The 12923-nt window shown below is 41.1% G+C and overlaps 1 protein-coding gene across 1 annotated transcript in view; it reads left to right on the top strand.

The window, feature by feature from the left end:
• EYS (eyes shut homolog) overlaps window positions 1–12923 on the top strand; it is a 1559204-nt gene that overhangs the window by 200626 nt on the left and 1345655 nt on the right. The window contains 1 exon segment of the mRNA XM_030558318.1: window positions 1629–1882. Coding sequence (XP_030414178.1) covers window positions 1629–1882 — 254 coding nt within the window.

Raw genomic sequence — 12923 nt, 5'->3', positions numbered from 1 at the left:
TCCAGTGGTGTCTAGGGCTCTGTGACTACTTCCTGTAGGTGGAATTAATACACTGCATTGATTGCTATTTGTATTAAAGCACTTTCAGATTTCTGTTTTGTTTGGTTTACTTTGTGTGAAACCATGAATCCATGTTACTGGTCTTCCCTATGCTTCCCCAATAAATATACCAATCTAGAGCATTCCACTTGGTAACTTTTGAAATCCAATCAAATTGCCAGCAGGGTTTTGTTCTGTAACTGCTCTGCTCCCACATTAAGTAATATTCGTTTTTAATCTGGAAATTCCCAGATGGAGATGCCAGGAGCTAGTTTAGGTTGAAAATGATTATAATAATGTTTGTATTACATTAGCATCTACAGGCCTCAACTGAAAAAGGGGACCTAAGGTTCTAGAAGTTGTACAAACACATTGCAAGAGACTGTTACTTACCGTGAGAGATTACAGTCTAAGCAAACAGCAGATGGGAGGCAAAACAGGCACAGAGCAGAGACATGACCTGCCCAAGTCACATAGCAGCCCTTTGGCAGATCCAGAATAGAACCCAACAGACAAGATTGTTTTTAATGTGAATCTTCATGTGTTTTGTGGAGCACAGTTTTACATGTGCAGGATCAAATCCATAGTCCAGCGGATGTCTGTACTATTGTTTCTGGGACCATATTTCCAATACAGCATACAAACATTCTGTGACTATATCTGGATAAGAAAGAATACGGTGTTATAATGAAATAGAGTCCTGTGGCACCTTATAGATTAACAAATGTATTGGAGCATAAGCTTTCGTGGGTGAAAACCCACTTCGTCAGATGCATGTAATGGAAATTTCCAGAGGCACGTATAAATATGCAGGCCAGAATCAGTCTGGAGATAACGAGGTTAGTTCAAACAGGGAGGATGAGGCCCTCTTCTAGCAGTTGAGGTGTGAACACCAGGGGAGGAGAAACTGCTTTTATAGTTGGCTAGCCATTCACAGTTTTTGTTTAATCCTGAGCTGATGGTGTCAAATTTACCATCTGGGAGAGGAGAGGGGGGATGTTGCCATATTTCTCATTCCTGGAACTGTGTGACTATTATTAAGAAAATATTCTGCAAATACTCATCTGAATTCAAAGGTTTTTGCTTTGACTTTGTAATACTTTTCTGTTTGTTTTCCATAGATACTTATGCAAATGAGTGTATGGCCAGGAATACCTCAGTGATTTGAGCATTGGCCTGCTAAACCCAGGGTTGTGAGTTCAATGCTTGAGTGGGCCATTTAGGGATCTGGAGTAAAAATGTGTCTGGGGATTGGTCCTGCTTTAAGCAGAGGGTTGGACTAGATGACCTCCTGCAGTCCCTGCCAACCCTGAGAGTCTATGATACATGACCTATATGTCTAGTCTAAACAGCTGTGATTTTGTTTACCAAATACGTCCAATTAACTATTACAAGAAAACTACTGAACCAGAATTATTCAGTGAATAGTCTCAAATAATAACATCTGAGAAAATCACAGTCCATTCATGAAATATTTCATAGTCATAAGACTCACGCTTAATCAAATTAAAGATAATTTACTTAGCCCTAGTTATGATGCACAGAAGCATTAGTAGCTAATTTTGTTAATTTTCCCTTGTGCATTTCAGGTGCATGTGTCCTCTGGGATACACTGGCTCCTTCTGTGAGCTTAACATAGATTACTGCATTGGAAACCAGTGCTCAAATCATGGCTTCTGCCAGGACAACTTGAATAATTACAGCTGTCGCTGCATGGTTGGATATGAAGGACCCTTCTGTGAAGTGGAGATTAATGAATGTTCAAGTTCACCCTGCAAAAATGGGGCCACCTGTATGGATTTAATTGGCTACTTCTCATGTCAATGTGTTGCAGGCTTCAAAGGCAAGTTTTAAAATAGAAATATTCACCTTTGATTGGAAACATTTGGTTGTCTAGTTGCATCTCAGGAAAGTTCTGATCATTGTTATTTTTAATCATGTGTATATTCCTAATCTGGAACAACATTAATTTTATTTAAATGCCTATAGAATTTCTTAGATTGGCTGTTCTAAATTTCCCTTACCACATCTCCATGGTCAGTTTATTTGGGTTAACTGTGGTGCTAATGAAAATGAAAAATGGGGAATGGTCAGATTCTGGGATAAATCTTGCTCCCATGTATGTGTAAGACCCCCAAAGCAACAAATATGCTGTGGGTCCACTGTCGTGTGTATTAGGTTATGGAAGGCCCATGCATGCATGAGGATTCTGCACCCACTGTGAGCTGCTGAGTGCCACTCTATAGTTTCTGCCTCTATGACAATACAAAGAAGAACTGGCGATGAGCTGGAGTGTGATCTGCAGCTCCACGAACTTAGCAAATCTACAGACCAAACCTCCTATGCAGTGTGCTGAAGCCAGTACTACAGACACAGAGTGGCTTTGTTTGCTCTGTACCTGACAGTCATGTGGAACAATTCTTTTCCTCCTCCCAACTACTCAGGCTTCATGTGGTGAAACAGGATTTTTTTTGCTTGACAACTTCTGAGGTGTTTCTTCTAAAGCATCTCAGTTCTAACTATAGCACACTTTCCTGGATCAAGCCATACTAATTGTGTTTTTTAACATCTTTAAAATGTAGAACCTCAATTTTATAAAATAATTGAGGACTGAGCAGTTAGTAAAATTATGATATACTACATTTTCTTCTTCCTTCAGGCCACGACCAAGCTATGTCCAATGTACTGATGTCATCATAATGTGAGGGGATGCCAACTTGTTCTTCAACATCACTTTCATTATGTGATTTTATTCTTCCCTGATTGGGAAATATAGTTTGTATAATATGTCATTTGTAAGACTGGGTTTCTTGAAACCAAGATTCTGCAATATTTAAAAGTCAGTGTGGAGCTCTGCCCACAACAAACATTATTAAAGAACATAAAGGGCAGAATGGCAACATTATCTATATTACTACATCAACAGTATACTTATTTTTTTCATTTAGGACTTGATTCTGCGAGATAGTCTGCAAAAGCATGTAAGCACAAGAGTAACTTTTAGCATGTGTAGTCCCACTGAAGTCAATAAGATTATTCAGGTATTTAACGTTAACAAATGTTTAAGTATAACATGGGAGCTCCAATATGAGCATCCTCACTGATTGCAGTTGTGGTAGTATAATATGGGAAAGGAGATGGTCTCTCAAATAACCAGATTCCAAACCATTTAAGATTATAAATATTATGGACCCAATCCAGTTCTCATTGCAACCAATGGAAAGACATCCACTGCCTGCTAAGGAATTTGGATCAAGCTCTAATTTTATCATTTAGCAGAAATGTACTGAATATCACCAGGAACTTAGCTTTCTACCCAAGATACTATTTTGTCTGACTTAAGACCTAGAAATATGGCTCACATAGTATACTTAGCAGAAAATATTCTTAATTGACTGGGCATCTCATATTTTTATTTTGTTCTCAGAAATGCAGCCTTCTGAATGTAACTGTGATAAAAAACCCAAGATGACTTGCACAATAGAAGGGAATTGTGATGAAAATGAGTCAAATCAGTATGGAATCTTAATAGCAGACATATTTTCATTGCTAGTTTGACAATTCAGGATGACATAGCTCAGGATTAGGGCTGCTGTACATGATAGATTTGCTTTATGTATTATAAGAAAGATAAAATAAATTAATAAAAATGTCACTCAGCAACCTCAAAGTGTGGGGGAACTTGAAGGGGCCAGCAGTGATGGGGGATACCCACATATTGAATACTGCATGAAAAGCTGGTTGCCCCATCTCAAAAAAGATTATTGAAATTAGAAAAGGTTCAGAAAGGGCAAAAAATTATTAGGGGTATGGAATGTCTGCCATATGAGAAGAGATTAATAAAATTAAGACTTTTCATCTTGGAAAAGAGATGCCTAGGAGGGGGATATGATAGAGGTGTATAAAATCATGACTGGTGTGGAGAAAGTAAATAAAGAAGTGCTATTTACTCCTTCTCCTAACACAAGAACTAGGAGGCACCAAATGAAATTAACAGCCAGCCGGTTTAAAACAAATGGAAGTATTTCTTTATACAACACACAGTCAATCTGTGGAACGCTTTGCCACAGAATGTTGTGAAGGCCAAACTATAACAGGTTTCAAAAAAGAACTAGATAAATTCATGGACGATAGGTCAATCAATGGCTATTAGCCAGGATGGGCAGGGATGGTGTCCCTAGGCTCTGTTGCCAGAAGCTGGGAATGAGTGACAGAAAGTGGCTCACTTGATGATTACCTGTTCATTACCTCTGGGGTACCTGGCATTGGCCACTGTCAGAAGACAGGATACTGGGATAGATGGACCTCTGGTCTGATCCAGTATAGCCATTTTTATGTTCTTATGGGACAGTTGCAGCAGCCGAGGGATGGGGCATTTGTTGAGGGACACGAGGTATCTTCTCCCTACTTAGGAGTCTCTGACGCCCACTGGCCAGGTCTAAGGGGAGGGGTGCTGATTGTCTAGCATTCCCCAGCTCCCAGGATTTAACCTGGGCCAGGGGCTATGTGGAGCCTCTTTCCACTTCCTTTCAGGAGCCCCACCCTATCCACTATAAACTAGGAATGGGAACCCAGCCTGACAGATGCTGCTGTCTAGCCAATAGCCTGTTTAATGGATCTGGAAGGAATTTTTTTCTCCTATTGGTCAATTGACAGAGGACCATGAAGTTTTTTGCCTTGCTCACAGCACCTTCAAGCCACAGTAGGTTCAGTAGCAATGCACTTGGTAGCTAATTGAGGTTTGTAAATTCATTGCAACTTTTGGCTGTTTTCCAGTGTGATTAAAAGGATAAATTGAACAATTCTCAGGGATAAAAGACTGGGTGATGGGCCTTGGGCTCATGGGACTGGGTGAGACCTTGTGACCTCTGCAGACCAAGATCCCCACCCTTCTGCACCTCTGTACCCCTTCTAAAGGGGAGGGTGCTGGGATGCACAGAGAGCTGAGTCCTGGGAGTAAGCTGAGAAGAGCCTACCACAACTTGTAGATTAAATGATAAGGAGACCGGTAGCCCCACACTGGAACCAATTAAATGCCTGGTATAGGAGAATATGGGCAATGTGTGGGTAGGGCCCCTCCTCTGGGCTAAAGTTTAATAAAAGTTGCAGTCTGTCACTTAATTCCATGTATCTATCCTCATTTTGCCCCTATGTCTTCATCAAATTCTTTTACAAAGCTTTCCATGCTTCTATTTCTAAAAAGTTGTGATTTTTAACCTGTTTGTAGCTAGACATTTTTTCTATTTGTTGTCTTTCACCAACTTGCTGCGCTGTGGTCAGAACCAGCTTTTTGTGATGAGCTACATTTGCAGATTGTAAGACATTTTCCTCTCAATATTTCTTGCTGCTGCTGCAGATTAGGTCCTGGAATTTCATTTAGCACTTTTTGCAAGCTTGGATCAGGACCAGATCTGGAATAGCAGACTTAGTAGAACATGTCACAGTACAAAATGGGAGGCGTAAAAATGCACATATGAAGCAGGCATCAAGAAAAGTCAAGTTTATATCTAGCAAAACACAAGCTTGCCATCAGGTTGGCCTAAAATTTACCATTAAGATGGAACAATTAAGGGAATGAGCATAAGCAAAGCGAAAAATACATGGTACAAATGTAGTACTAAACCATCAATCTAACTTAATACATTTGTATTACACTGTTGATCCTTAAACTCCACCTGACACTTCACCATAGCATATGGGACAGCTTACAGAACAGATAAGAGAGGCCCAATACAGCATTACAGGATAATGTTCATAGGAAAGAAAATGTAAAGTAAAAATAAATTGCACAGTATTGCTAGTTCATTTTATTATTATAAATTATTAACACAATATACTAAATATATAGTAGAGGGGCTAAAAAAAAGCCAATGGCAGTTTGTAAGAATTTAATTAGTAACCTGGCAACAAAAGTTATTCCATTTTGATATGATGTTTTATGATTCTGGGACATTTTCCAAAGTAGAACAGGTTTTAAAAGTTCAGTCATAACTGCACATTATAAACCATCCACAAATATCTTGAATAGAATACTAGAAAGGACAGGTTTTTATCAGACCCAATCCATATGAAAAAATAAATACCTCATTGTCTCTCTCCCACTTACACAAACCCACATATACTGGCTCATATAGATTCATAGACTCTAGGACTGGAAGGGACCTTGAGAGGTCATCAAGTCCAGTCCACTGCCCTCATGGCAGGACCAAATACTGTCCCAGATAGACATTTACTACTCTTAAATATCTCCAGAGATGGAGATTCCACAACCTCCCTAGGCAATTTATTTCAGCATTTAACCACCTGACAGTTGGGAACCTTTTCCTAATGTCCAACCTAAACCTCCCTTGCTTCTTGTTCTATCCTTAGAGGCTAAGGTGAACAAGTTTTCTCTCTCTTCCTTATGACCCTTTTAGATATCTGAAAACTGCTATCATGTCCCTTCTCAGTTGTCTCTTTTCCAAACTAAACAAATCCAATTCTTTCAGCCTTCCTTCATAGGTCATGTTCCCTAGACCATTAATCATTCTTGTTGCTCTTCTCTGGACCCTCTCCAGTTTCTCCACATCTTTCTTGAAATGTGGTGCCCAGAACTGGACACAATAGTCCAGCTGAGGCCTAAGCAGCGCAGAGTACAGCAAAAGAATGACTTCTCATGTCTTGCTTACAACACACCTGTTAATGCATCCCAGAATCATATTTGCTTTTTTTGCAATAGCATCACACTGTTGACTCATATTTAGCTTGTGGTCCACTATGACCCCTAGATCCCTTTCTGCCATACTCCTTCCTAGACAGTCTTTTTCCATTCTGTATGCGTGAAACTGATTGTTCTTTTCTAAGTTGAGCACTTTGCATTTGTCTTTATTAAACTGTTTACCTCAGACCATTTCTCCAATTTGTCCAGATCATTTTGAATTATGACCCTGTCCTCCAAAGCAGTTGCAATCCCTCCCAGTTTGGTATCATCTGAAAACTTAATATGCGTACTTTCTATGCCAATATCTAAGTCGTTGATGAAGATATCGAACAGAGCCGGTCCCAAAACAGATCCCTGAGGAACCCCACTTGTTATACCTTTCTAGCAGGATTGGGAACCATTAATAACTCCTCTCTGAGTATGGTTATCCAACCAGCTATGCACCCACCTTATAGGAGTCCCATCTAAGTTGTATATGCCTAGGTTATTGATAAGAATATCCGCTAGGCATACCACATCTACCGCTTCTCCCTTATCCACAAGACTCGTTATCCTATCAAAGAAAGCTATCAGATTGGTTTGACGTGATTTGTTCTTTACAAATCCATGCTGGCTATTCCCTATCACCTTACCACCTTCCAAGTGTTTGCAAATGGTTTCCTTAATTACTTGCTCCATTATCTTCCCTGGCACAGAAGTTAAACTAACTGGTTTGTAGTTTCCTGGGTTGTTTTTATTTCTCTTTTTGTAGATGGACACTATATTTGCCCTTTTCAAGTCTTCTGGAATCTCCCCTGTCTCCCATGATTTTCCAAAGATAATAGCTAGCGGCTCAGATACCTCCTCTGTTAGGTCCTTGAATATTCTAGGATCATAGGATGCAGGATCATGCCCTGGTGACTTGCAGGCATCTAACTTTTCTAAGAGATTTTTAACTTGTTCTTTTTTTATTTTATATTCTAAACCTACCCCCTTCCCATTAGCATTCACTATGCTAGGCATTCCTTCAGACTTCTCGGTGAAGACCAAAACAAAGAAGTCATTGAGCATCTCTGCCATTTCCAAATTTCCTGTTACTGTTTCTCCCTCCTCGCTGAGCAGTGGGCCTACCCTGTCCTTGGCCTTCCTCTTGCTTCTAATGTATAAAAAGTCTTTTTGTTTCCCTTTATTCCTGTAACTAGTTTGAGCTCATTTTGTGCCTTTTGCCTTTCTAATCTTGCCGCTGCATTCCTGGGTTGTTTGCTTACATTCATTCTTTGTAATGAATGTAGCTTCCATTTTTTGTATGACTCCTTTTTTATTTTTTAGATCATGCAAGATCTCATAGTTAAGCCAAGCTGGTCTTTTGCCACATTTTCTATCTTTCCTAAGCAGTGGAATAGCTTGCTTTTGGGCCCTTAATAGTGTCCCTTTGAAATACTGCCAAATCTCCTCAGTTGTTTTTCCCCTCAGTCTTGATTCCCATGGGACCTTACCTATCAGCTCTCTGAGCTTACCAAAATCCACCTTCCTGAAATCCATTGTCTTTATTTTGCTGTACTCCCTTCTACCCTTCCTTTAGAATTGTGAACTCTATGATTTCATGATCACTTTCACAAAATTCACTTTAAAATACAAGTTTCCTGGGAACTCACAAATGATTTGAGGAATGAAACCAAAATTATGGCCATGAAGCACTCTGCACAAGATTTTGTGTGGCCATTATACTTGTTTAGCCCTATGACTAGGTGTAGGGCTTGGTAGGTTCACACAGGAGCCATGAAATCCCAGCAACCATCTTGGAATCATTCCTGATGAGAAATGATTCCGTAAAGAGTTTTAAAGTACTTAAAACTTCCATTTGTATTGCAAAAGAATATTGTATTTCAAAAGAACGTCTATTTGATACTTATCAGATATGTCTAAGAGCATTTCTAGAATGACCATGCCTCAAGCACAAGGGGGATGGAACTTTGTCTGGGCTTGCTGGAGGAAGGTAGCAGTGCTTTATGGTGATGGGGAGGAGGCACAGGAAGGAGATCAGAAACTGCTGCAAAAAAGTGGATAGTGGTCAACTTTGTGGCTGACTCACCCCCTTAGAATATAAGGGTGGAAGGCTTCAAGAGGGCAACCAGGGGCATTGGAAGGCTTTTCTCTATGCAGCAAGCTAGGTAGCCTGCACCCTTCCTCCCATTAAGGTGTGAATATAAGGTTGAGTTAGGACCTGCTGTGTGCATTGTGCTAGTTACTCCTTTGTAAGGGAGCTAGGAAGAAATTTTTCCCTCATCACCATATTAGCTTCAGTGGAGTAGGGTTTTTTGCCTTCCTCACAGTGGGTGTCAGGGAGGACCTATTATGGTGAGAAGAAAAGTGATTAGGCTGTGTGCCACAACATCTTTTGTAAGTGGGGGGAATATGTCCAATGCACTTACTCCATAAGGAAGGCTTCCAGTGACCAGATAAATGACCTGGTAAGGGACTTGAAAAAGATATGCTGGCTAATGGAACAAGGCTGGGGGTTCAGTCTCCTATGATTAGTATGGCAGGGAGCCATACACCCCCCTTTCATAAAGCCCACATTAACCCTTCTATGAGGCAGGGGGTGTATGGTAATGTTCAAGCCATGGCTGGCTGGGGACTTGGATGGAAAATGAAGGGGGATGCTGGAAGCCGTGGGTTGTTATTTGAATAAACAAGGATTTGCCTGCACTGTACACTTTTATCCACCAAGCAATCCCAGACATCTAATAATAAAGTTGTGGCCTTATTAAATTCAAATTCATTTCAAGTGTCACCTGTCGTTTTTTTCAGTATAGCTGGACAATGCCTCTAAGAGTTCTAGTACCTTTGATTATTCACTTCCTTTGATTTCTGAGAATTCTTTTGCCAGAAAGATGACCTGGGGCCTGGAAAGGATTTTGACCATCACTTTTCATCGAAGAACTGCCTTTAGGCACATATTTAAGGCTGTTTACTGATGGCAAAATATTTATCGTATTTGATAAAAAATGTAATTCAGAGCTGGTGCTATTTCCCCTCAGTTACAATAGCCATTTCACTTTAAACTAGGTATTTCTTTTGAGTAGTGGAACCTTTTCCTAGAATACATGTAGTAAGTTACAATCCTGCAGCCTTAAAATTCCACTTGTACAGAAAGAAAAGTATCTTCTGTTTTAGGAGCTTAATGTTATCTCATGCAAGTCACACAGAGGGGTTATTAAGGCTCCAAGACTGCATATACCTAGATCAATTATCAAAGTATTTTAAGCTGCAGGACATCATGCTTATGTTGAATTTTAACTAACTCAAGTAATAAATAATACATCAAAAAAATTAAGTCACACAGAATAATGTCCAAACAGGTTGAAAATTACTCCCGACAATAAACTGGTGAAACTTGATCATAGAAACAAGCATTAGTAAGTTGATAAGGAATTGGTGTATATTGAACTAAAATAATTCATTCTTGAACTGGAATAATTGTCTACACAGGGGTCTGTACCAGTTTCACTAAATTGATTTTAAAGCCAATTTATGTTCAAGTGGTACAATTTCTCATGTAGACAAGATCTATTTGAGAAGGAAGAAATGACTGAGTGTGAAAATGATAAGGAAGCTTTGAACTATTGGTCACAGGCAGCTTCAGTTCAACATAGAAAGGATTGGGTCCACAATCTATTAATTCAAGATATAAGAATCAGTTTTGCTTGCTCATGAATGTGTTTGCTCTTAAATAGGTAGATATGTTGAGCAAATAGATTATACTTTTACCTAATTATTTTCCATACGGAGTTTAAAGTATCAAAATTAAACTATTCATTCTTAAGTACCTTATTTGGTTATACTGTATTTTTACACTTTTGAAGAAAATTTACATGTACAGCAGCACTATTTTCAAATACATTGAAAATACTACTGTTATTAATCCCCAGTTGGACTTCAGCAGCGCCTCATTCAGACAATAGCATATATGGAGAATCAACCCTGCAAAATGTTTGTTCTCCACCAGCTCTGGGAAATAAAAGCTCCAGATTACCCAGGAAGCCAAGCCAATTTATAGAATGGCTTCTATTTATTTGTGCCCAATCTATGAATCTTCTCCCACTTCACCATCAGGTCTGATGTCCTGTTGTCCCTTTATCACAAAAAGCAAAAAAGGCACATAACATTGATGATGAGATGGAAGATTACATTTGGCACTTCTTTTCTTTCTAGGTTGTGATAGGGATGTGGGATATAGTGGCTACTAAAAAAAAAATGCCTTTTGAAGTCTCTTCAAGTTGTGTCTAACTACATGTCTTATTTACCCAAATAATTCCTGTTTGTTATTCTTCTGTTTATTTTATTGCTGAATGTCTAATCTGACAATAATGAATAATATGAGATTTGCAGTATTCTGATGCCAAAACAGAGAATAGACTTTGAGGTACTTTGCAGAATTTAAGATGAGTCATCAGATAAAATGTGGGGTTATTCTCTTTTATCAACCAGAAGGAAAAATCTCACAGTTTTAATGCTTGTTACTGAAAGCAGACAGACTTGTGTAGTAGGAATCTTCTCTTTCATGGTATGTTTGAAGCAACAAAATACCCCAACACCCCTATACCCACCTTGCCTCAGTGGCCACTGCCAGTCATCATCTAGTCCTTTCTCTCAGGTGCAAACTGCAGTCTGAAATGGCCACTCATCACTGCCAAGTGGGGGTTGGGCCTGCTGCCTTTTCCTATCCTGACTGCCTCACTGCAAGGTCTGAGCCTTGCAGGTCGCTAGGCCAAAGCTCCCATTTCAGCCTGCCCTTTCCCAGTACTTCTCTGTCCGAGGTACCCCTGTCTCTACCAGGAAGCTAGCTTAGCTAGGTCCTTCTTGCTCCTCTGCTGGAGAAGGACTCACTTCCTTTTCCCCAGAAGCACTTCTTATACTAGCCCTTATTGGCTGCCTCAAGCCTGCTCGTGATTGACTCCCTAGGGCAGTCCTTTCCTGTTTGCAACCCCTTCCTGACTGGAGGGAGGTGACTGCTCTGCTACACACACACACACACACACACACACACACACACACACACACACACACACACACACACACACACACTCAAAATCCTACACCTACAGGATTGCCTGTGCAACCCGGAGATATTCCGCCAGTCGCACTCGTTTCTCTTCCCTTTCCTTCAACTTCAGGGCCAGGTCATCCTTCTCCTTGTGGGCTTTCTGCAGCTCCAGCTCTGCCATCCTGTGGGCCTGCTCCACAGCTATCAGCCACATACATAGGCTATCGTCCCACGGACTCTCTAATATTAGGGTCTGGGTTCCCGTCGTAGCCTGCTCCCTCACAGCCTGGGTCCCTACCTCTTGCTGGGCCCACTCTGTCTCAGTCCTCTTTTCTGCCACCTCACACTGGTGGGTATCGGGCACATCTACCACCTTCATTGTGGTGTTGACCAGGCTCATCATTGCTCCTTCTGGGTTCCCAAGCACCTCCTTCTTTAGCTGCCCTGAGGGGGCAATGCCTCTTAATATGGCCCCGCTTGCAGCAGCCAAAGCAGACTCCCTGCCCCTCTGCTGCCTTGGACCTCTCATAGTTCATTTTCCGTCTCCCCTTCTTTCTGGGGCTCAACAAGACCCTCCACCTTGGGCCTTGACACTCCCACTGCAGGTGTCCACATTGGCCACAAGGCCAACATGTCCATTATCCTCTGGGTTTCCTCACCCAGCAGGCCTTCCCAGGGCCTTGTCCCTTCCCCTGCTCTGGGTGAGGCTCCTTGCCCCATCCCAGTAGGAACAATCCCTCCTTAAATGTCCATGCATTCTGCAGGCATAACAAGCCCTGTACTCTGCCACTAGCCTGCTGGCCCTGCCATAAGGCTTTTCCCACCACTCTCTGTGGTCTCTCCTGGATTCCTTCTTCAGGAGTCTTACAAGGGCCCGCTGTTCATCCAGCAGCTGCCCCATCTGTTCCTGAAGGGCCCAATGCATCTCCCATTGTCCCTCTTGAATCACCTGTAGCAGGGTATCTAGTCTTCCTTGCTGCTCACCAGTCCCTTTTTGCTGAGGCATCAATGCTGGAGTCCAGCCAGGGATGGTATAAAACTCCTCTGCAAAAAACCCTCTACATAGGCAGGATCGATTATTCCTTTCCCCTATATTGGCACACCTTGCCTAGTCCTCACAGTTTTCCTTGTATCGGGGTGGACCACAAATGCCCATGC

Source organism: Gopherus evgoodei, chromosome 3, assembly GCF_007399415.2.
Source record: "Gopherus evgoodei ecotype Sinaloan lineage chromosome 3, rGopEvg1_v1.p, whole genome shotgun sequence".
In the NCBI taxonomy this organism is placed as follows: Eukaryota; Metazoa; Chordata; order Testudines; family Testudinidae; genus Gopherus; species Gopherus evgoodei.
This window is presented reverse-complemented; position numbering and strand designations above follow the sequence as displayed.